A 25368-nucleotide genomic window follows, 5' to 3' on the forward strand; every position below is an offset into this window, starting at 1 on the left:
ATTTTATTGATTGATTTTTTTTTTTTTACAGAGAGGAAGTGGGAAAGATAGTTAGAAACATCAATGAGAGAGAAACATCGATCAGCTGCCTCCTGCACACTCCCTACTGGGGATGTGCCTGCAACCAAGGTACATGCCCTTGACCGGAATCGAACCTGGGACCCTTGAGTCCCCAGGCCGATGCTCTATCCATTGAGCCAAACCAGTTAGGGCAACATACAAACTTCTAACTAAAAGCAAGTCATGCCGAAACCGGTTTGGCTCAGTGGATAGAGCATCGGCCTGCGGACTGAGGGGTCTTAGGTTCCATTCTGGTCAAGGGCATGTGCCTGGGCTGCGGCCACAACCCCAGTGGGGGATGTGCAGTAGGCGGCTGATCGATGTTTCTCTCCCATCGATTTTTCTAGCTCTCTATCTCTTTCCCTTCCTCTCTGTAGAAAATCAATAAAATATATTAAAAAAATAATAAAAAATAATAAATAAATAAAAGAAAGTCATGGCAGGTAATCACGCCCAGGCCTGTAGCTTCCTTGACAGAGGTCAATCTTTACCTTACATGAGCCTGCTTTTTTTTTTTTTTTTTTGTAATATAATTCTTTTGTTCCAACTTTTTAGATTTATGTTTGCAAACATTTAACATGGGGGTGGGGAGGGGAAACCAAGAACAGCCCACACCACCCTTTACCTTGCCCAGCTTCTGGCAGAAGCAGGACCTAGAATAGGGCTCCCGATAGGGGTTTGCACTTGAACCTTGCCTGGCTCACGCTCCAGGGCCCCGAAATGCCTTCATAACCTGGGAACCGGGCTCTGGGTAGTGTTGGGGGAGCTCTGGGTTTCCGCCTCCTAGACTGTGTTGGGGGACAGCTGGGTCGCCTTCTCCTGGACTTTGTCAGGAGAGGCCTGGACCGCAGCTACCCGGACTACAGCGGAGAATTCCGGGGCTCGGCCTCCTGGGCAGCGTTCTTCCACAAGCCTTGTGCCCGGAGTTGGTGGTGATAGTGAGTCAAGTTCATGATCATCTCACACACATCCTTTTGGTAAGAAGGCCGACCCAGTATCAAGATCTCAGCCTCGCCTTCAGGGTCGCACCGATGCATGCGACAGACACGCACTGGACGTGCGAAATGTGCTCTCCGCCGGAGCGAAAATCTTCCAGCAGCCTCGCATCGAGGTGACCTGTCTGCGGGCTCTTGAGGTACTTACCCCGTGAGGAACCAGGAGGGCGGCCTCGCGCTGTCACCCAGCACCTGGACCGGCGCCCCTTCCCGCTGCTCCAGTGGCACCAGCGTGGGAAAGCGCGTGGCGGTGGCCAGGCTGCGGCCGACGCGTGGAGAGGCTGGTGCAGATGCAAGTGGGCCTGGCTGGGCCATGAGCCTGCTGTTTGTCTTTCTGCATCGAAGATAACATTCCTTTGAAATGTCAGAGTAATCTCCAGGCCTCTCAGGGCACACCCACTGCCCCAGAGCTGGAGACCGCAGCACCCCTCATTGTCATCTCACCCCCCAATACTACCTTTATGTGCTATAAGTGCTAACTATCCTATGCCTGTTGTAGGCAGTTAGACAGACATGAGCAGAGCAAGGACGGACGATGAGCCAGAAAGCCCAGCATGCCCAGCACGGGGCAGAACTGGGAAAACAAGAACTTCACGCCAGGGAGATTTTTCCTCTCCTAGCAAATGGCTGGTCATGCAGTTTGGACCCCCTGACCTTCCCTCCCTAGAGATAACATCTAGGCCTCAGTTGTCTTTCAGCTCCAGGCCCAGAAAAGCAGAAAAACCAGACAAATCACACGGTGGCAGCCTCAGGACCAGCTGCATTGACTAATGACCCCCTCCCATGGCGCTGGCCAATCAATGGAGACCATGACCCTGAAAGAGCACACCTGCGAAGCTGATGAATATTCGATCGAGACCCTCCCCTGAGACCTCCCCTAAGATTCCCATCTGGGGGAGAGATCAATGTGCTCAGGATGAAGGGCCCAGGGTAGGCTCTTCCCCAGGGGAGCATGCCCACACCCCCACACCGTTCCCTTTCCCGTCTCCCCTTTAAGGGACTTGCAACCAGGGGAGCAGTGGGGCTACCACAGAGCCACACCGGCCAGGGCTGCACTTTGTCTCTTGATTGAACTCTTTCCTTCAAGGAGACAAGAACCGAGGTCTCCTTGTCTCACAGGTAGCATACCCATCAATGTATGAGAAGGATGTGTCTCTGTTTTACCCTTTATCCCACCTCAGAGATTTCCCCACTTTGCTTTCTCCTACCTGCCCAGTCTACCACCGATAAATGTCATGTAACACGTCTAGTTAGGGCTGTAGGGCAGTACACTCCTTACAGGAGAACAGAGACTAGGAAAGACTCACTGACCACAGGAGTCAGACCACACACGGCGTGGACACTGTCCCGGAGGCACCCGACTCACCTGCTTTCCATCCGCATTACGAGCTCACATCTCAGCCCCAACCCACTGAGGACAAGTGTCCCGCCAGGGACTGCACATAGGGACGGAGCTCCAGCGTCTGTGCTGCCATCACCAACCAGTGTCCCCTTGGCCAGGTGCTGCACAGGCCTTCCTTGTGGATAGCGCCCCCCTCCTTTTCTCTAAATAAGTTCAATTTTCTTTATTTTATTTTTTTTAAAATATATTTTATTGATTTTTTACAGAGAGGAAGGGAGAGGGATAGAGAGTTAGAAACATCGATGAGAGAGAAACATCGACCAGCTGCCTCCTGCACACCTCCCACTGGGGATGTGCCCGCAACCAAGGTACATGCCCTTGACCAAATCGAACCTGGGACCCTTCAGTCCGCAGGCCAACGCTCTATCCACTGAGCCAAACCGGTTTGGCTGTTCAATTTTCTTTAATCACCATCAGAGATGGCTACTTAGCCTACCCCCGTGCACCATCCACTATGTTCACCTTCCACTTCTTTTTAAAAATCCTATCTAATAATAGAGAAACATGGTAATTAACCGTAACTTCACTACCCTTCCCATTGGCTAATCAGCGAGGTATGCAAATTAATTGCCAGCCAAGATGGTGGCCGGCAGCCACGCAGCTGAAGCGAACATGAGGCTTGCTTGCTCCAGTGATGGAGGAAGCCAAGGTTCCCCGCCTGCTGCAGCCCAGCTCTGAGCTTCGGATGCAACAATGTTGCAATTATAGAAGCTAAACAAACTCCAGATACCTGCTTTCAGCTGGCAGAGAGCTCAGAGCTGGAGCCGGCTCTCAGTTCCAGTGATAGCCACAGAAGGTAAATAAATCCAAGAATTAAAAAAAAAGAAGAAGAAAAGAGGCTGGGAGCTTCAGTCACCTGCCAGCCTGAAAACAGCCCTCAGCCCCTCACCCAGACTGGCCAGGCACCCCAGTGGGGACCCCCACCATGAAGGGTGTGTGACCAGCTGCAAACAACCATCAGCCCCTCACCCAGGCTGGCCAGGCACCCAAGCGGGACCCCACCCTGATCCGGGACACCCTTCAGGGAAAACCAGCCGGTCCCCACCTGTGCACCAGGCCTCTATCCTATATAGTAAAAGGGTAATATGCAAACTGACCCTAACAGCAGAAAGACTTGGAATGACTGGTCACTATGACACACACTGACCACCAGGGGGCAGATGCTCATTGCAGGAGCTGCCCTCTGGTGGTCAGTGCGCTCTTACTGGGGAGAGCTCTGCTCAGCCACAAGCCAGGCTGATGGCTGCCAGTACAGCAGTGGTGGTGGGAGCCTCTCCTGCCTCCTCAGCAGCCCTAAGGATGTCCGACTGCAGCTTAGTCCTGCTCCCTGCTGGCAAGTGGACATCCCCTGAGGGCTGCCGGGCTGCCAGAAGGATGCCTGATTGCCATCTTAGGCCCAATCCCCCAGGGAGCAGGCTTAAGCCAGCAAGTGGTCACCCCCAAGGGGTCCCAGACTGCAAAAGGGCACAGGCCAGGCTGAGGGACCCCCCCCTAACCCCGAGTGCACAAATTTTGTTCACCGGGTTACTAGTATATATATATATATTTATTGATTTCAGAGAGGGCGAGGGAGATAGGAACATCAATGATGGAGAGATTATGTTTTCACCCAATTCTATTTCAACATTTGAGAAATCTTTCCCTACTTATTTGAATGCCTCTATCATAATAAATTTCCATATTCATATAAAAAATGATGAGAGAGAATCATTGATTGGCTGCCTCCTGCACATCCCCTACGAGGGATCAAGCCCACAACCCAGGCATGTGCCCTTGACCAGAATAGCACCCGGGACCCTTCAGTCAGCAGGCTGATGCTCTATCCACGGAGCCAAACCGGCTAGGCCCTAGCGCCTAGCCGCTAGGGCCACCTTTCACTTCTTTTTTTTTTTTTTTAATATATTTTATTGATTTTTTTTACAGAGAGAAAGGGAGAGGGATAGAGAGTTAGAAACATTGATGAGAGAGAAGCATCGATCAGCCACCTCCTGCACACCCCCATTGGGGATGTGCCCACAACCAAGGTACATGCCCTTGACCAGAATAGAACCCAGACCCTTCAGTCAGCAGGCTGACGCTCTATCCAGTGAGCCAAACCAGCTAGGGCCACCTTTCACTTCTTAAACTCTCACGTTGTCTCTGGGCCTGGCTCTTCTCGGCACGGACCTAAACACCCCTTACATCTTTTTTGATTCTAATGTATAAACTAAGCTGTGAAACTGCCATTTTCTGGATCATTTTCTAAATTTATTGAGATCTTGCTTCCTGGCAATTGTCATCAGTTTGGCTCAGACAAACTCATAAAAAGTCTCTACAAGTTTGGACGTTCCTTACAGCAACACCTACCTTCTTGAGCCTCCCTGCATCTTCATGTATTAAGCACAATAATGGTGGTGGGTGTGAGGACCAACCAAGATCATTTTTAAAGCACAAAGTCATAGTGAGCCTCAAGGAACAGTAACTGATAAAGCAAGGATCCACCCACTGACTGGCTAGGTTGTGAGCACGCAACCCTCTGAACACGGTTACCCTAGCCTGGTTGTCTCAGCTTCCCCAGGACCCGCCCCAATTCCACGTGTGTTTCCGTGCCTGTGACCCAGGAGGGACGATTGGGGGGGACAGGGCACACACAGGCGGCCTGTTTTCAGCAGCGTCCCCAGCTGGCTCAGCCACCACCCTCCCTCCAACTCACTCCAAGAGGCATCTGCTGTAGACCACCAACTCACACCATACACAAAAATAAACTCAAAATGGATAAAAGACTTAAACGTAAGACGGGAAACCATAAAAATACTAGAGGAATCCACAGGCAGCGAAATCGCAAACATATACCAAAGGAATTTCTTCTCTGATACTGCTCCTAGGGCAATGGAAACTAAAGAGAAAATAAACAAATGGGACTACATCAAAATAAAAAGCTTTTGCACAGCAAAGGAAACCATCAACAAAACAACAAGAAGGCCCACTGCATGGGAGAACATATTTGGCAACGATATCACCAATAAGGGTTTAATCTCCAACATTTACAGGGAACTCATGCAACTTAACAATAGGAAGATAAGCAATCCAATCAAAAAATGGGCAACGGACCTAGATAGACACTTTTCGAAAGAGGACATACAGAAGGCCGAAAGACATATGAAAACATGCTCAACTAATTATACGAGAGATGCAAATCAAAACGACAATTCGGTATCATCTCACACCTGCCAGAATGGCTATCATCAACAAATCAACAAACAGCAAGTGTTGGAGAGGGTGTGGAGAAAAGGAACCCTTCTGCACTGCTGGTGGGAATGCAGACTGGTGCAGCCACTATGGAAGACAGTATGGAGTTTCCTCAAAAAACTAAAAATGGAACTCCCATTTGACCCTGTGATCCCACTTCTAGGAATATATCCCAAGAAACCAGAAACACCAATCAGAAAGGATATATGCTCCCCTATGTTCATAGCAGCACAATTCACCATAGCTAAGATTTGGAAACAGCCTAAGTGCCCATCAGCAGATGAGTGGATTAGAAAACTGTGGTACATCTACACAATGGAATACTACGCTGCTGTAAAAAAGAAGGAACTCTTGCCATTTGCAACAGCGTGGATGGAACTGGAGAGCATTATGCTAAGTGAAATTAGCCAGTCAGAGAAAGATAAACATCACATGATCTCACTCATTTGTGGAATATAGAGAACAACATAGCCTGATGAACAGGGACAGATCCAAAGACAGAGAAACAGCGATCAGGCTATCAATCCCCAGAAGGAAAGTAGGGGAGGGAGGGGGTAAGGGGAAGAGATCAACCAAAGGACTTGTATGCATGCATATAAGCCAAACCAATGGACACGGACAACAGGGGGATGAGAGCATGCGGGGAGGGGGGGGGCGGGGGCGGGGGGGGGGGGGAGAGGGGCAGGCGCTGGCGGGCAAATAGCACTTTGGGGGCTGACCTCCAGGGTGCCTGGGCTCCCCCTTTAGGGGTAGGAGGGCCTTGGCTGCTCCAGGGCCACCTCTTCGGGGCGCCCCGCTCCTCCCTTCCCTTTTTGGGGCATCCCCGCATGACTAATCATGTCTCCTGGCTTCCTGTCAGGAGGGGCGGGAGAGGGCGGGTCCAGGCTAAAGAAAGCTTTTACTACGTTTGGGACAAACCTAGCATTCCTGCTGGGGGAGACCCGACAAGGAGGAAAAATGTGAGTCCAGTAAAAACAAGTTTTAGAATCTTGTTACCAGGTAACGTCCTTAGCGTGTGCATCGTTAGGCTGTAGGCAGTTAGCCGTGAGCAGAGCAAGGACGATGGGCCAGGTTCAGGGTACCTGGAGGGAAAGCCTAGCCAGGGACCATCAACTATAGGGCGGGACCTCGCCCCCAGGGTGACTTCCTCCCCTAGCAAATCGCTGGTCATGCGGTTTGGACGCCCTGACCTTTCCTCCCTAGAGATAACATCTGGCCTCCCTGTATTTCAGCTCTAGGTCCAGGTTAGCAAGAAAACCAGCCACGGCTGACCAGCTGCGTGGAATAATGACCCCCTGCCCTGGTGCCGGCCCATCAATCAATGGAGGCCGCAACCCTGACAGGACACCCTGGAAAACTGCTGACTATGCTATTAAGATCTTTCCCTAAAATCTCCGCCCTTAAAACCCTTAGGATGGAGGACCCAGTGCGCTCTCCCCGCTGGGAACGCGCCAAGCCCATTTCTTCTAGGAATTACTTTTTCTACCTCTGTAATTTACCCAGTAAATGCTCGCTTATAGTTTGGGGTCTTGCTCTGAATTTTTCCCTAGCCAGAACCTGAACCCAGGTTTGGTCTGACCCCCACAGTCAGATATATTGTGCCGATCCCGCCTCCTACAGCAGTTAGAGTTACAAGGCTCCGGGGACTCCCAGGCTGAGTGACATGCCCCTTTGTTTCACTGTTAATTTGCAAACCTTTTTTTCCCTGTGGTCAGGGGGCCACCTTTAGCCAGACGAGGCTTCAGTGTGCAGAACAGTGATTCCCCCCCATCCTTGTGCCCCGGGTGGGTGCGATGAGGCCGGAACTAAGGGCCACCCAGGTTCTAAGCCGTCCAGGAGCCTGCTGGGGTGGGAGTGGGAGAGCGGCGAGGAGGGGCGATCTGTGGTTCAACTCCATCCCTCTGCGCTGGAGGAGGGAGCAGGATGCCGTGCCCATTTACCGGGGTCTGTGAGGGTGGCTGAAGGAGGTACCTATGCCCGAGGCCAAAGTGGTAAGGGTTATAAATGTATTAGGTCCTCTGGGTACCAGATGGGCTGAGCGCCCAAATGGTACCAGCACCCAGGGATGGGGTGGCATAGGTTTTGTTTATTTATTTATTTTTAAATATTTTAATTGATTTCAGAGAGGAAGGGAGAGAGATAGAAACATCAGTGATGAGAGAGAATCATTGATCAGCTGCCTCCTGCATGCCCCACACTGGGGATCGAGCCCACAACCTGGGCATGTGCCCTGACTGGGAACTGAACGGTGACCTCCTGGTTCATAGGTCCACACTCAACCACTGAGCCGCACCAGCCAGGCTTAAAGAACTCCAGGCGGGCTTTTTGGAGGGACACTCTCTGAGTGGATCCAGATCCTGGGAAAGTCCGGAGCGGAAAGATAATGGTCTTAGAAATGGAATGTGGTCTGAGCAAAGGGGAATGCCAGTTGTGAAGGTCAATTCCCAGGGGAGGGGGTATCAATTCAATTATTTGATCAGACCTAACAGGGTCCTCCTAGCAAATTACCAGTGTTAGGAAGGGGAAAAAGTCTAGGTTTATTAAGCATTTATTACTTGCTTATTAATTACAGGATCTATTTTAATCTTCCCACTTATCTTTATACCCATTTTACAGATAGGGCACACGGAGGCTCCAGGAAATCAAGTTACTTGCCCCAGGAAGACAGCCAGTAAGTAGCCAAACTGTCCAACTCTTTCCACTATACCAGTTTACCTGCCCAGCATCTGGCTCCCCTGGGTTCCAACCCCCAGATTACCCTACTTTTAGTGCCAGCAGTTTGGCCGCTGAGACACTCAGATACCAGCTGCCCCTTTCCCAGACTGCATTTCTTTGAAGAGAACATTTAACTTCCCCTCTTGCTCTGGTCCAGAAACCTTTAACACATGCATTGATTTCGTTTCACTGCTCACACCGCTTCCTCCTACGGGGGCCCTGGACCCTGAGGGCTGAGCCTTAATATCTCTAACTAGCCTGCTGCCCAGCCCTGGACCGGGGCCTGCCTGTGTCCACGACAGGGGACCAGCCCTGGCTGAGCAGCCACGCGTGTGTGGCTGTGTAACTGGGTGCTCCCTTGCTCCTTGAGCATACACGGACCCTGCCTCATCCTTCTGCGAGGACTCAGAGGGAGTGGGAGCTCCCTGTGTCCTGCCTCAGGCTCCTTAGGGACCGTGGGCAAGTCACCTGAGCCGCAGGGCCTTGGTTTCCTCCTCTGGAAAGTGAGCGAGTTGGAACAGAGGAGTCCAGGGCCCGCTGATGTGATGTATGCAAGAGGGTGGCCCCTGGGTGCAGGCAGACCCACACTTGTCACTGCTGCCCCGGCGGCCTGGTGAGGAGACTGGAGGGAGGAGAAGCTGAGCAGGCACACCCGAAGGGCCTCAGCCTGCAGGACACAGCACAGACTCGCACACCACAGGCCCACGTATCCCATTACCCGCGGGAGGTGAAAGAAAAAGACCCGTCAGGGGAGGAGGAAAAAGTCCCTGCAGAGGCAGGAACCCCACCCAGGAAAAGTGACTAACCCAGTGGAGGCTGGCGCGGGGCGGACAGCCAGCCCGAGGCTGGTGAGTGCAACAGGCCGGCCGGCGGGCGTGGCTTTCCTGTCCGAGTGGCTCTGCTCGCTGGTGGATGCCAATCCTGGGGGACAGGCTGGCAGCTGGCTTAGGCCCCTAGGAAGGCCCCCCCCCTCCCCCCCACAGCCTGGGATGGACCTCGGCCTCCCTGTGGGTGCCTCTCTGGGACCCGCGGGCCTCGGCACCAGCCGGGATTGGAGCAGGGGTGGGGCAGGTGGGTGGGGCAGCCCCCGAGGAGTCAGAAGGAAGTGAGAGGCTGGGGTGGGGCAGGAAGGGAGGAAGCAGAGCTGGAAAGTAGAAGCAGAAGCCGCGCTGCGAAAGGTGAAAGGGGCTGGCCGGGACCCTCCAGGGGGTGGGGGTCACGGGGCTGGCTGCCAGGGTCTGGAAGGAGACGCAGGTTGCCGGGAGCCACTTTGCCCTGGCAACTTTCTGCCAGGCTCCAGGGGCCTCACCTGGCAGGAGCCAGCAGCCGCCGGGGGAGATGGGTTGGGATCAGGATCCTGATGGGGAGCTCCTGCGTGGGGGCTCGTCCTGGTGACAGCCTCCCGACTGAGGCCACCTCCCCGAGTGACTGGACCCCAGAAGGCCCTCAGCCGGCCTGGAAATGCATTCAGACTTGAGGTCACCTGTCCCCAAGCCTGGACTGTGGGGTGACTGTAGAGTGGCTGGGGGAGGGGCCCAAGCAGGCCAAGCATTTGAATTCCAGATCCTGCCGGGGATCTGCTCGCTGCCTGGGGTGCGATGGGGGGGGGGGGGTGAAGGGGGAAGGGGAGGGGGTCCTATTGGTATCCGGGGAAAGCGCACTGCCCAGGAGCCTCTGCACCCAGCTCATGGGAATGCCGCTGTCCCGGACTGGAGGGTCTGGTGTTGTCTGGGGGGAGTGGTGGGGACTGTTCCATTTCACAACCAGGGACACACTGGGACTGGGAGGTGAAGGGACCTGTTGGGGATCAGTGGAATCAGGGAGCAAGGATACAACAGAGGACTTTGGTCATTGTGACAGCCTCCAGGCATTGCCTGAAATGTAAGCATGTCAGCAAGCCCCCCCCCTGCCCCCCAGGCTCCAGGGCATGCACCCCACCCCGACCCATGACAGTCCGACTGGATCCCTGGTCCTGCCTTCTGCCGCGCCTGCTCCAGCCTGTCCCACTCTGTTCAGTCCTGTGCTCTCAGGCTCCGTTCTGGACTAGGCTCCGTTCTGGACTAATAGTCGGAGCTCCTGCAGGGTAGCATTAAGGTTCCTTCTAAGGCTGACGACTGGGATCCTGTGCCATCCCCCACCCAGGGGCCGTCTGTCTGCAGTCCCCCTGGCTGTGATGGCGGCTCCCTGCTCCACGGCCCCTCCAGGAACACAGGTTGTTTGTTCTTCATTTCCGCACCACCACCCCCCCCCCCCCATCCTGCCTGGGGCCAAACTCCCAGCTCAGACCTTGAATGGCATTGAGTAGAGCCTGTCAGGGCTGCTTGAGGAATGCAGGGCCCTCAGGCCTGTCCGCTCCTCTGGCTGAGCCATGAGGCAGTCAGGTCCTGCTCTACGGGAGCTTCCAGCAGGGACTGAAGTGCATGGTCCCAGGTGAGAGGGCTGGGAACTCCCAGAGAAGGCGCAGGCCACAGAATGGGACTTGATAAGGGCCTGGGGGTGTGGAGGGGCTTTGATGGACATGAGGGAGGAGGTGCGCACTGAGGAGGCTGCAGGAACTGTGGGCTTGGGCAGAGGGCCTGGGAGGGACAGGAGAGTGAAAGGCTGGAGGTGGGTGAGGCTGGAGCAGCAGCCTGGGGGGCGGGGACCTGAAGGGGCCTGGAATTTCTCAGTCTGATTTTAACTGGTCTGCTATGGGGCCTGCGACATTGGGATTTTTTTTGCAGCCCCCCAGGTGATTCTAACGTGCAGGCAAGCGTGAGGCCTGGCTCTGGGCAGTTCACTGGCAGCATCAGAATCACCTGGAACATGCATTCAACATGCTGTCGCACAGGCCCCCTGCAGACCTGTGGAATCCAAGTCTCCAGCCTGGGGTTGAGGCATCCCTGTTTTTGTCTTGTTTTGTTTTCAATACATTTTTAAAAATATATTTTATTGATTTTTTTTTACAGAGAGGAAGAGAGAGGGATAGAGAGAAACATTGATCAGCTGCCTCCTGCACACCTCCTACTGGGGATGTGCCTGCCACCGAGGTACATGCCCTTGACCAGAATCAAACCTGGGACCCTTCAGTCCACAGGCTGACGCTCTATCCACTGAGCCAAACCGGTTAGGGCTTGTTTTTAATATTTTTATTGATTTCAGAGAGGAAGGGAAAGGGAGAGAGAGATAGAAACATCAATGATGAGAGAGAATCATTGATCGGCCGCCTCCTGCACGCCCCCTACTGGGGATCTAGCCCAGACCTCCTGGTTCATGGGTTGATGCTCACTCAACCATTGAGCCACACCGGCTGGCTGGCCACCCCTGTTTTTATAAGATCCTGAGGTGATTCTAACGGGCAGCCACGGTGGAGAGCCAGGGTGGAGAGCCAGGGTGATGACGGAGCAGGCAGCCCAGCCCCTTTCATCAAGGCCCTGCCGGGGCTCTCGGAGGCCTGTGGGCTGCCTGCTTTTGAGCTGTGGCCTGAGCTCTCAGATCAGTATCTCAGAATGAAAAATGGCAAAGCTGACATTGGTCCGCTTGGTCACGCCATCTCTGTTCCACACTCGCCCCACTGGCTTGGGCTCTCACCACTTGAGGCCTGAGTCACAGGCTCCTGCCTGTTGCAGGGGATGTGGGCACAGCATGTGACTCTCTGTGGGACAGAGAAGTGGTACAGGTTCCTGCTCCAAACCTCCCCTCACCGCCTCCCCTCTTTGGGGAAGCGTGGTTCCAAAACATGCCTTCAGCTATGTTGTAAGTAAAGAGTGGGAAAGGAAAGTCGTAATTCACATGGCATCTTCCACCCATAGCTACTGCTCCTGTTTCTCCCTGTTTGCTCTTCAGACTCCACACCCCCTGCTCTCCTAGCCACTCCCCCGCTCCACAAAGACTTTTCTCTGCTTCCCCAGCCCCCAAGAATCTCCTGATGGTGCCAGTTTGCCTCTTCGCCCTGAAATTCCCAGTCCCTTACCCTGCACCACTGGCGCTCGCCTTACAAAAATGCTGTTCAGCCGGTGGGAATGGCCCAGTTGCTTGAGCATCGTCCTGAGCACAGAAAGGCTGCTGGTTCGATTCCCGGTCAGGGCACATATCTGGGTTATGGGTTCTAACCCCAGTTGAGCATGTACAGAAGGCAGCCAATTAATGTTTCTCTCTCACATCAATGTTTCTGTTCTCTCTCTCTCTTTCTCTCTCTCTCCCTCTCCTTCTTCCCCTCTCCCTCTCCATCTCCCTCTCCCTACCTCCCCCCCCCCCGCCTCTTTCTAAGCATGTCCTCCAGTGAGTATTAAAAAAATTTTTAAAATGCATAAATAAGTGGAACAACAATTTGATGTTTCTCTCTCAAATGTTTTAAAATGCTAATTGTTTTGCAGTACCTGCTGGTGTAGGCTCTGCATTTTAAGCCAAAAAAAGAAACCCTCTAGTAATGGGAACATATGAAAGAGACAGTGAGTGAAGCTGTAGTTACTGCATTTGCTGAATTTTTATTTGTATTTTTTAAAAATATATTTTATTGCCGAAACTGGTTTGGCTCAGTGGATAGAGCGTCGGCCTGCGGACTGAAGGGTCCCAGGTTCGATTCCGGTCAAGGGCATGTACCTGGGTTGCGGGCACATCCCCAGTGGGGGACGTGCAGGAGGCGGCTGATCGATGTTTCTCTCTCATCGATGTTTCTGACTATCTCTATCCCTTCCTCTCTGTAAAAAATCAATAAAATATATTTAAAAAAATATATATATATATATATTTTATTGATTTTCCACAGAGAGGGAGAGGGACAGAGCTAGAAACATCGATGAGAGAGAAACATTGATCAGCTGCCTCCTGCACACCACCCACAGGGGATGTGCCCGCAACCAAGGTACATGCCCCTGACTGGAATTGAACCTGGGACCCTTGAGTCCGCAGGCCGACGCTCTATCCACTGAGCCAAACCGGCCAGGGCTATTTGTATTATTTTTAAAAATTTTTATTGATTGATTTTAGAGAGAGAGAGAGGGTGGGGGGGGGAGAGAAAGAAAGAGAGAGAGAGAGAGAGAGATTGTTTTATTGTTCCACTTATTTATGCATTCATTGGTTGATTCTTATATGTGCCCTGACCTGGGATTGAACCCAAAACCTTGGCATATCGGGATGACTCTCTAATCAACTAGCTACTAGTCCAGGGTGCATTGGCTGAATTTTTAAAAAGTTAATATATGTTTAAAGTACTTCCTTTAGCATTTTTTCCCTTGGATAATGTTTGTCCCCAAAAGGTTACTGTTACTGACCTACAGAGGAAAGCTGATGTTCGTCATTCTGGCATTTGAAGGGAGCTGGGTATATACTAGTAGAAATGACAGCTGATGCCCCAGAGACGGTATTAAGTTTAATGTTAGCTTTAGGGTCTTTTGTTTTTCTGGTTTTTGTTTGTTTTTGGTAGACATTTTATCAGGTTAAGGAAGTTTGCTAAAAGTTTATTTTTTTGTTTTGATAATGGGCCAGGGCTTTGAAAGTTGTGTGTGTGGTTTTGTTTTGTTTTAAATTATATTTATTTCAGAGAGGAAGAGAGAGGGAGAGAGAGATAGAAATGTCAATGATAAGAGATACTCATTGATCAGCCGCCTCCTGCATGCCCCACACTGGGTGGGGATCTAGCCCACAACTTAGGCATATGACCTGACTGGAAATCGAACCATGACCTCCTGTTCATAAGTTGACACTAAAACCACTGAGCCATGTTGGCTGGGCAAAATTTTTTTCTTAAAAATCAGGAATGGATATAGAATTCTGCTAAACTGCTTTTTCTGCATCTATTGCGATAAAAATAAAGAAATAGTTAATAGGGTGTATTACATTGATTGATTTTCAGATGTTAAACCAACATTGCATTCCTGGGATAAACCTCCATTAGTCCCATGTTTTATTCTTTATATTATGGCATTCCATATGCTAAAATTTTGTTAATATTTTTGTGCCTTGTGTTCATGAGTGATATTGGTCTAATTTTCTTTGCTGTAATATATTTATTTGATTTTGTTCTATCAAGATAATGCTGGCAGGTTGAAACAGCCCGGGTGAGGTCAGGACGCCCCGGTGAGGTCAGGACACCCCGGTGAGGTTGAAACGGCCCCAGTGAGGCTGGGACGGCCCCAGTGAAGTCAGAATGGCCCTGGTGAGGTTGGGACGGCTCCAGTGAGGTTGGGACAGATAATGGGGACCAGTATAGACTGATGAACAGGGGTAGATGCAGAGGCAGAGCAGCATTGAACAGACTGTCAAACTACAGTGGGAAGCCTGGGGAGGGTTTGGGAGGTGGGGGTTAAGAGATCAACCGAAGGACTTATATGCATGCATATAAGAATAACCAGCCGAAACCGGTTTGGCTCAGTGGATAGAGCATCGGCCTGCGGACTGAAAGGTCCCAGGTTCGATTCCGGTCAAGGGCATGTACCTGGGTTGCGGGCATATCCCCAGTAGGAGATGTGCAGGAGGCAGCTGATCGATGTTTCTCTCTCATCGATGTTTCTAACTCTCTATCTCTCTCCCTTCCTCTCTGTAAAAAATCAATAAAATATATTTTAAAAAAAAAAAAAAAAGAATAACCAATGGACACAAGACACTAGGGGGTAGGGGCCGGGGGAATGTCAAGGGTGGGAAAAAGGAGACACATGTAATACTCTTTGTAATACTTCAAGAAATAAAACTTATTTTTTAAAAAAAAGATAATGCTGGCAGCATAGGATAAATTGAGAAGTGGTCTCTTTTCTGAAAGAGTTGTATACTTGGTATTATGTTTTCCTTAACTTTTTAGTAGAACATGTCTGGACTTGGACTTTATTTTGGGGAGGGGGGAGGACTTTTTAAGTACAAATTCAGTTTGTTTAGTAGATATTAGAACTATGCAGGTAATCTACTTATTCTTAAGTGAACTTTCATAATTTGTATCCTTCAAGAAATTTACCCATTTTTATGTACGTTGTTGAATATATCAGCATAAGGTTTTTGTAAGTCTTTATCCCGTTAATATCTGCAGACTGTAGTGATATCATCTTTCTCATTTCTGTATTGGGAATCTGTGTCTTTTATTTTCCTAACCAGTTTGTCTAGAAGTTCATCAATTTTATTGATATTTTTCCAAAACCAGCTTCAATGATTTTCTCTATTTTTTTTGTTTTCTATTAATTTCTGCTCTTACTTACTTATTTATTTATTAATCTTCACTGGATGAGTGAGGATATTCCCCCCCCACACACACACACACTGATTTTAGAGAGAGTGGAAGGGAGGGGGAATGGGGAGGAAGTGGGGGGGAGAGAAAGAGAGAAAGAGAAAGAGAGAAACATCAATGTGACAGAGACACATCAATTGGTTGCTTCCCACAAGCGCCCTGACGGGGGTGGGGTTTGGACCTGGAACCCAGGTACGTGCCTTTGACCAGGAATCTAACCGAATACCCTCCGGTGCACAGGCTGATGCTGTAACCACTGAGCACGCCAGCCAGCTCTGCTCTCATTTTATTATTTATTTTTATTATTTGGGGTTTAATTTGCTTTTTTTTTTGGTGGAAACTTACATCATTGATTTTAGACTTTATAACATAAGCAGTTATTGCTTAGAGAGCTGCATTCCATGCCATGCCCAGGTCTGGAGGCGGAAGAGAGGTGTGGCTCAGTGGTCACAGCATGGGGAAGACACTGGCCTGGGAGCCAGACACCCAGTTTTCCTGGCCCGTTACTAGCTGTGTGGCTGGGGACTTAGGCTCTCTGAGCTTCGGGTTCTTTGCCAGCATCATGGGGCCAGGTTTAATCTCTCCTGCTCTTGCAGATGAAGTAGCTGATGAGCATGAAACCACTTGGCCAACATGGAGGGCCTCTCCAGACCACTGGGAAGGGTCGTCGTCATGACATTTGTAATAATAACGGCGTCTTCTCTCGTTCCAGGTCTGGAAACAGCATGTACACACCCATCCCCCAGAGGTAGGCTGTGCACCGCATCCCCTCCCACCCCTCCCCTCCTTCACTTCCAAGGCTGCCTCTCCTCCCAGCACTCCTCCCCCCAGCATCCCTCCTCCCAGCACTCCTCCCCCCAGCATCCCTCCTCCCAGCACTCCTCCCCCCAGCATCCCTCCTCCCAGCACTCCTCCCCCCAGCATCCCTCCCCCCAGCATCCCTCCCCCCAGCATCCCTCCCCCCAGCATCCCTCCTCCCAGCACTCCTCCCCCCAGCATCCCTCCTCCCCACATCGCAGTCCCCAGGCCTGCCCAGGTCTCTCTGCTCCAGGCCGCTCCCCTCGGGCTCTGGTCGCTGCCAACCCCCTCTCCTCCCACAGCAGCTCTCCATTCTCGACATCAGTGCAGGAGCCCGGCCTGTACGTATGGCGGGTGGAGAAGATGAAGCCGGTGCCCGTGGCCCCCGAGAACCAGGGCGTGTTCTTCTCGGGGGACTCCTACCTGGTGCTGTACAACGGCACGGAGGAGTTCTCCCACCTGCACCTGTGGATAGGTGAGGGCCTGCAGGGTAGGGGGGTCGGGCCCCGAGGGTGGCGAGGGTCTCACGGGCCTGGCCTGCCCCCTCCCACCGCCCCAGGCCAGCAGTCCTCGCGGGATGAGCAGGGAGCCTGCGCGGTGCTGGCCGTGCACCTCAACACCCTGCTGGGGGAGCGGCCTGTGCAGCACCGCGAGGTGCAGGGCAACGAGTCCGACCTCTTCATGAGCTACTTCCCGAGGGGCCTCAAGTACCAGGTCAGCCTGCCCTGCGCTTCTCTCGGAGCCCAGCCCCTTCCGGCTGGTCCCCACCCTGCAGAAGGGCCGGTGTCCTCCGGGCTGGGTCTGCCGTCTCCGGAGGGTGGGATGGGGTGCGGAGGGCGCCGGCCCCGCCAGCCCACTGAGGCTGGCCACCTGTGCTGCAGGAAGGCGGCGTGGAGTCGGCATTTCACAAGATCTCCGCAGAGGCCGCCCCAGAGGCCATCAGGAAGCTGTACCAGGTGAAGGGGAAGAAGAACATCCGCGCCACCGAGCGGGCGCTGAGCTGGGACAGCTTCAACACCGGGGACTGCTTCATCCTGGACCTGGGCCAGGTGGGTAGGCAGGGCGGGACGGACCGCTCTGTTGGCACCGTCCTTTGAAAGGGCCGGGGCCAGGAGGCCAGGGAGAGGGAGAGCAGCTGAGCAGCTGTAAGTCCGCTCCCAGTGGGGCCACTCCAGCCATTAGAAGCATCTGTGTGTTCAGGACAGAAACCTCCCCCTGCCGTCTAGCCATGCCTCGGCACCAGAGCCGGCCCTCCTCCTCCTCCTGGAGCCACTGTGCCTCTGAGTTAGCTGCTGCCAGACCATTCATTCACTTTCTCACTCATCCTTTCACTCAGGGAGTCTGATGGCCGCTCTGAGCCAGCCCGGGGTCCACTGATTGCTTACCCTGGGGAGGCAGCCATGACGGGCCTAGCCTGTCACTTGCAGTCATCTATGGCAGGATGTGGTGAGAGAGAGAAAGGGAGAGGGAGAGGGAGAGGGAGAGAAACATCTGTGTGAGAAGATAACATCAATCGGCGGCCTCCTGCACGCCTCCTATCAGGGATCAAGCCCACAGCCTGGGCATACGCCCTGATTGCGAATCGAACCAGCAACCTTTTGGCACACGGGACGATGTTCAACCAACTGAGCCACCCTGGCCAGGGCTGGACCACACCTTGTGGTGCCGAAGATTTGGGGCAGAAATGAAAGGAGGACTAGAAGCAATGGGATGGAGGCAGGAGGACCAGCTCGAGGGGATGAGGGCTGTGCCTGGCAGGGGTGCAGGTAGGATGCTCAGGGATGGCATTCACTCACTCATTCATTCATTCATTCATTCATTTTGTGCCTAAATATGTGCCAGTCTCTGTTTGAGCACTGGGCATACAGCAATGAACAAAGCAAAGCAAAGCAAAACGAAACGGAACACTCAGGTCCTAATGAAGCTTACTGTCTAGTCAGGGGAGAGATTGTACACAAGATAGAGATGTTGAAATGTCCGCTGATAAGTGATGTGGAGAGAAGTAAGGCAGGGGGGAGGCGAGGGGTGGGGATCACCGTGCTCAGAGAAGCCTTCTTTCCCGGCCTCCCCCTTCCCGCCAGAACATCTTCACCTGGTGCGGGGGCAAGTCCAACATCTTGGAGCGCAACAAGGCGCGGGACCTGGCCCTGGCCATCCGGGACAGCGAGCGGCAGGGCAAGGCCCAGGTGGAGATCGTCAGCGATGGGGAGGAGCCTGCCGAGATGATCCAGGTGGAGGGGCTGTGGGGATGGGAGGCCTCTGCTTGGGAGCTGGGGGACGGCTGTGACCGGCTGGGGGCCAGAGGGCGGTCAGTGGAGGGCTGGGCGGGGCGTCTTGGCCGCTGCTCGTGGCTCGTTCACCGGGTGCCTCGGTGTGGTTCAGAGCAAAGTACCCCTGTGGGTGGATGGACCAGTGGCCTGGCAGGTGGGGTGGCCGGGACCCAGCCCTCATCTGTGCCGGGTGCCCTCGTGCAGGACCGTTTGCCCCACCCGAGGCCGTGGCCCTGGGCGTAACGGGTTGGGAAGGTCTGGGACGCGTGCCAGGAATCCCTGGGAACCTAGTCTTCCCTGACTCCGGCAGGTCCTGGGCCCCAAGCCTGCTCTGAAGGAGGGCAACCCTGAGGAAGACCTCACAGCGGACCAGACGAATGCCCACGCTGCGGCTCTGTATAAGGTGGGCGTCCGGGGCCTGCCCTGGGACCGGGCAGGGGTGGGTGCAGCGGGGGCTGAGGGAGAGGAGGCACAGTGGGAAGTCTGGGCTGGGCTGGGCTGGGCTGGGAGGGAGAGGAGGATGGGAAGGTGGGTGCCGGGCCCTCCTGGGGAGATAGATGCTACTCCACTTCTGGCCATTCTTGGAGAAGGACACCTGACGATGTCTAGCTTTGCTTTTTGAATCTTTGCGTTTGTCGTGTGGAATCCACTTAATTTCCACATGGATTTGGGCCTCTGGGCTGCAGTGGTGAGGGTGATGGGAGGCCTGGGGCTGCCTGGATTTGCCCAGCAGAGCCTCCTCCTTGTCCGTCTGCTTCCCCGGCCCGGGCTGTGGGTGGGGCCGTGGTGTAGGGAGGCAGCCTCCTCCCTGGACCCTGGACGGAGGTTAGGACTGTGTGTTGGGGGAGGGTGATCCAGCACGGCTCTGTTAGCCTCAAAATGGCCTTTCAAACTGAGAGGCAACAGGCATTTTATTTGGGATCAAAGGAATAGCTATTTGGGAGACACGGATGCAGGCAGAAGCCCAAATAGGGTTCCGGCTAGGAGACAACGAAGGCATTGCTGTTGGAACAGCTATCAGTGATGCTCATTCTGAGTGTTTTAACTTTCAGTCTTCGTAGTAGTCACCGGTCCAGTCCTCCTCATATCTGCTTTCTTGTTATCTTTGCAAAGGGTTCTTTGAAACAGTGTTGTGGGGCCCAGCCTAAAGGTTACTCTGTCCTATTGAAGGTGTGAGATGTCTGTGCGGGGGGGGGGGGGGGGGGGGGGCAGCTCCTCTGGGACCTCAGCTTGGGCTCCCTGTGCGAGCGGCTGTGCTGACACTGTGCCTGCACATCCTCCCCCAGGTCTCCGACGCCACCGGGCAGATGAACCTGACCAAGGTGGCCGACGCCAGCCCCTTCGCCATGGAGCTGCTGATACCTGATGACTGCTTTGTTCTGGACAACGGGCTCTGCGGCAAGATCTACATCTGGAAGGGTACGTGGCATCTCCGCGCCAGGCGGGGGCTGGCCCGCTCCGACCCCACAGGCTGATACTCTGGGCCTGCCCTCAGGCTCCGGGCTTCTCTTTTCTGTCCCCACCCCCTAATTCTGAAACTTGAGCATCCCTCAGGCTTGCAGGAGGGCTGAGGGCCTGTGAAGACAGATGGCTGGACACCCCCACCCCCCATTCTGGTTCACTAGGCACTGGGGCGGGGGGGGGGGGGGGGGGGGCGGAGCTGGGAAGTTCCCAGGACCCTGTTCCTGCCATTCTGCCTTGAGGAGCGACAGGCCTTTTAGATAAACTGGCTCACTTTATGCCGTGGGCAGTGAACTGGGAGAACTTGTCTGGTTGGACATAGAAGCACTGTTGTGCAGAGGCCTGTCCCTTGGTCTGACGCTGCAATGTTGAGACGGAGCTGAGTGTCTGAGCGGGACTGGCAGCTCCGTTTCTTCTCCACGCTTGTCTGTTCATGTCTTACCTCCCTGGCCAGGTCATAAACGCCTTGAAAGCAGAAACCATATCATCTCTAGTGTCTTGATGGTATATTTGCTCAACCAAGGCCAAGACACACGGGCAGTCCCAGCCTGGTCAGGAAGATAGAGAGGGTTGGGTGTTCGAAGTGTGGCTGCTGCTGGGCAGTAATGCCATTGCTTCAGGGCAGGGCCTGGAGCAGCAAGCAGCCTGGCAGGTTAAAGTGCGTGTATGGGGGTGGGGGTGGGGGCTGCCTTTTCCCTCCTACCACAGGGCTCTCCTTCCCACCGAACCAATTCCAAGCATGGGGGAGGGGGTGGGGGGGCTGGTGTGCAGACCTCCATGGGAGTGTAATTAACCCCAAGCAAAGAACCAAACAATTCAGGGAAGAGAACCAGAGAAGAAAAAACAAACTTGCCAGCCAGGAAGATATCTGGTGGGTCGCTGGTCAAATCACAGAGAAGGGTAGGCCACATTAAGTTAGATAATTTGTAGCTAACTGGATTGTATAGCCTGGTTGGTGTTGTCACCAAGCAGGGGCACTAAAGCCAGTACTATGGCACTGGCTTTTTAAAAATATATATTTTTATTGATTTGAGAGAGAGAGGAAGGGAGAGGGAGAGAGTGAAACAGCAATGTGAGAGAAACATTGATCAGATGGTTGCCTCCCGTATGCACCCCGGTCTGGGATCGAACCACAAACCGGTATGTGCACTGACTGGGAATCGAACCCGTGACTTTTCAGTTCACGCTCAACCAACTGAGCCACACTGGCCAGGGCAGCACTGGCTTTTGAGAAAAGAAAAAAAAGATTTATTGGGAAGTCAACCAGCAAGGAGATAGGAAGCAACTCAAACTGCCTCCCAGATCGAGGGTTGGGGGGAACAGTCTGGCGCGTGGAGGGCTGGCCGGGCAGGTTTCAATCGGAGGGTTTCAGCACCGGATCGTTCTGGACAACAGACCCTTAGATTCTGAAAGGACTCAGATGATCAACTTCCAGTCAAGTCTCAGCTTTTTGGTTCCAGGAGGTTGGGGGTGAAACTTTGGTTCTGGGTGTTGTTATAGATCAAAATTCTCTCCTGTGCGTGCCTCGCATGACTTAACGAGTTTGTTTTGTTGACCCCAGTACGTATCTTGTTAGAAAGAGGGTAAGGCCAGCTTGCTGGTTCTGCAGTTACAGTGTCAGTGAACGAAATTCAGCGCAGTCGATGTAAAGATCGCGAATCAGGCTGCTTCCCGTCCAGTAGACGGAAGGGTACCGAGAGGCGCTGTGCAGATGGAAGGCTTCTCTCCGGGGACAAGGAAGCGAGAAGAGTGGATTATTCCAGGCCAGGGCACCTTCTCTGGGGGCGGGGGAGGGGGCGGGGGCCTTATCAGGCAGATGCCTCACTAGTGCTCACCAGGAAATTCCGGACGATGGATTTCAGCTTCCACTCCTGGGAGAGGCGGGCACTGCAGTGAGGCTAGGCACTGAGTCCCGTGGGGTTTACCACAAGGGATTCCATTTGGGCCTGTTTGTCTTTAGCACTGGAGAGCCAACCACAGTTGACAATATTGTTGCCCTGGAAAATGCCTTAAGCTGGAGCCCACTTGTGTTACGGGACTGCCACTAGGAGAGAATGGATGGCTCTGGGGCCTTCCTTCTTATGCTCTTAGTTGGCATCACTGCTAGGCCTGTGTCGGCTAGCTGGCATTATGGGAGTGAGACTGGGGTCAGTCACACCCTTTGACCTAGTCGGCTGTACAGTGAAGATGTGATAACAGAACGTGGCAGGCTCAGGAGGCCAGGGGCCTGGGGTGGGGCCATGGCTCTAACGCCATGAATGTCCCCGGGTCTGATGGAGTGAGTGTTCATGAGTGGGCAGAAGGGCATTTTTCATCTGGCTCAGCTGCCAGGCTGGGAGAAGCCTCAAGGGGCTGACTTCATACTTCCGGAGAGCTCAGCAATCTTATCACCTCCTGGCCCATTCATTCATTCATTCATTCATTCATTCATTTATTAAATATATTTTTAATGATTTCAGAGAGGAAGGGAGAGGGGAGAGAGATAGAAACATCAACGATGAGAGAGAATCATTGATCACCTGCCTCCTGCATGCTCCCTACTGGGGATCAAACCCGGGCATGTGCCCCTGACCGGAATCGAACCCGGGACCCTTAAGTCCGCAGGCCGACGCTCTATCCACTGAGCCAAACCGGCTAGGGCTGGCCCATTTATTTTTAAAGTTGCCAGCTATTCTGGGTGCCCCCTGAAATTTCCTCAAGAAAAACATGTGGGCTAGAGAGGGTTCCTGATCTTTTGCAACCTCTCCTTCCTGTGGTCCAGGGCGAAAAGCTAATGAGAAGGAGCGGCAGGCGGCCCTCCAAGTGGCCGAGGGCTTCATCTCCCGCATGCGGTACGCCCCAAACACGCAGGTGAGGAGACACCGTGCCCCTGACCCTCCGCCTGGGACACCTCCCTTGACCTGCTGCCACTCAGACGGGACAAGAAGGGCAGGGAAGCCTTGGGCAGTGAGGGACAGCCCGGCCTCCCTACCAGACCCACCCAGCGGGGAAGCTCTTCTCAATCCTTGAAAAACTTAAAGTAAATGTGATTTTCCAAGAGGGTGTTGGGCAGCACTCCCCTGGGAGCCGGGGAGCCTCTGAACAGCTTGTGCACTTCTGGGCCACCGTCCCAAGCTGGTACCACCCCTTCTCACCCCAGCGTGGTGACTCCACAAGCCAATTCGTGGGGAGCTGATAAGGCTCATCTGTAATTGGCGCGTCTCGCAAACTGTTTCCTACGTCCTGGGAGCAGTCTGTCTCCTCAGCTGTGACCTGTAATCTTCCCCAGCTCTTATCACCTTGGGGGAGCATCCTTGGCCTGGACAGCAAGTGGGCTGAGGCCTGGTGCCCAGCCCCTGCCCCCCCTTCCCTGGCCCCGTCCTTCCCTGGCGGAGGCAGAGATGGCATCCTTGTGAGCAGGTCTCCCCCTGCTCTCCCTGCAGGTGGAGATCCTGCCCCAGGGCCGTGAAAGTCTCATCTTCAAGCAATTCTTCAAGAACTGGAAGTGAGAGGGCCGTCTCGCTGTGCACCCCCCCGCCTGCTGGTTCTTCCTCCTGCTGCCTGGTCAGTGCCGAGGTGCCCTGCAGATGTTCAATAAAGGAGACAAGTGCTTTCCCCGCTCTCCGCCTGCACTGCTGCCCCGGGCTCACTCTCCCCGCCCCGCCTGCTCACCCGGGCGCATTCCCATGCTGGGGTGGAGTGGGATCCAGGGGACACTTTCTCCCCTCCGAGGGGCCAGCGCTGGCTTTGCAGGATTAAGGCAGAGGGGCCAGGAGTCCCAGTGGGCCCGGCAGGTACTGCTGTGAACCCAATCGGGAGGTGGCCCAGCGCCAGGCTCAGGATCACTTGCAGCCAGAGGCTTCAGATCAGTCTCACGTTCCCAACCGGGAGAAGGTTGTGGCAGCTGGCTGGGGCTGCCTCTCCGTCCGAGCCAGCATTTCCTCAGCCGCCCTAATAAGCCACTGCTTCCAAATGACGCATGCTCGCCAGGCAACAGCACGACTTTCCCTCCTGGGCAGAAGTCTGGCTTGTCACTTCACGGCACATTGCCTCACGTGTTACCAGGGCCCCTGAGTTCACGCTCTTGCGTCATAGGTGGTGGCTGGAATATCAAAGAGGCTAGATCGCTAAACAAGGGGAGAATGGAGTTGCCCCAAAGCGGTCCCATCCTGAGCACATGACCCAGGGGGACGAGCGAGGCAGGGGGGTGTGAGCCTAGACCAGAGTGCGAGGCCTGGCCGGGCATGTCTGTGCTGACCCAAGCTCACCCCTGGGCCCTCGGGGCTGTGTGGCTTCTGAGCTGACATGCGTGCTCTTTCCAGTCTAAATAGAAATTCTAATCAAGTTCATCTTGTTGATTTTGTGCCAAGAGGCATAAAAAATCAGCTCCCTGGATATCTGCCTTTCTCTGCACAGTCGTCCACCTGACAGCCGACACAGAGCAGTACCAGGGGCCGTTTTAGTAAGGGGCACCATTCTGCTATCTTGACCGGAAGCTTCAGGGATGATTTTTAAAAGGGGGAGTTGGGGCTGCACCAAACCTGTAGTTCTCACACCTTTAGGGTTGTGACGCATATTAAGTCTCCCATGAAAGGCCTAGGCAGGCCTTTCCCTGCCAAAAACTGCAGATTAAGATTTTTGTATCTACTTTTTCATTTTTTAAAGTTTTTATTTATTTTAAATTCTCACCCAAGAATATTTTTTTATTGACTTTTAGAGAGAGTGGAAGAGAGAGGGACAAAAAGCAATATCAGTGTGAGAGAGACACATCGATTGGTTGCCTCCTGCAGGAGCCCTGACCAGGGCCCGGGCCAGGGAGGAGCCTGATACGGAGGACATGCCCTTGCCCAGAATCGAACCTGAGACCCTTCGATCTGCAGGCCAACGCTCTAGCCACTGAGCCAAACTGGCTAGGGCTTTGCATCCATCTACTTTCAGAGTTTTTAGAGACTAACACCGGCCCCCCCTCCCCCCGCACCGGCCCCACTCCAAACAGTCCATCACCAGAGCTTGATCCCTGGACTGTTCCTGCTGTGAGCGCTCCACTGTCTGGAGGGTGTTGCCCAGGGAGGGTGCGGGAAGAGGGCACCTGAGAGGCCCACTTGGCCGGGCCCTGGCAGTGATCAGACTGAGCATGCACTCAGGTCTGCCGAGAAGCCTGGTCTCGGCGCAGGTGGAGGAACCTGACACCGAAGTGGAGGCTGAGCTGCGGCCCTTCTGCATTCCCACCCACCCATCTCCCTGCGTCTCTCGGCGGGTCAGCTAAGC

General features: G+C 53.7%; 1 protein-coding gene across 2 annotated transcripts; it reads left to right on the top strand.

The window, feature by feature from the left end:
* The first annotated feature begins 9467 nt into the window (after positions 1-9467).
* CAPG (capping actin protein, gelsolin like) lies at positions 9468-23715 on the top strand. 2 transcript variants are annotated; one of them, XM_059659304.1, is made up of 10 exons: positions 9468-9578; positions 16305-16340; positions 16693-16865; positions 16950-17104; positions 17272-17439; positions 18472-18621; positions 18971-19063; positions 19947-20079; positions 22883-22971; positions 23544-23715. In XM_059659304.1, the coding sequence occupies exons 2-10, from the start codon at positions 16318-16320 to the stop codon at positions 23607-23609; spliced, it is 1050 nt and encodes a 349-aa protein (XP_059515287.1). In that variant the 5' UTR covers positions 9468-9578; positions 16305-16317; the 3' UTR covers positions 23610-23715. The 2 variants fall into 2 exon arrangements, with proteins under 2 accessions (XP_059515287.1, XP_059515288.1); XM_059659305.1 differs by having other exon boundaries at positions 9485-9578; positions 16696-16865.
* Positions 23716-25368: the final 1653 nt, after the last annotated feature.

The sequence above is a fragment of the Myotis daubentonii genome, chromosome 12 (assembly GCF_963259705.1).
Source record: "Myotis daubentonii chromosome 12, mMyoDau2.1, whole genome shotgun sequence".
NCBI lineage: Eukaryota > Metazoa > Chordata > Mammalia > Chiroptera > Vespertilionidae > Myotis > Myotis daubentonii.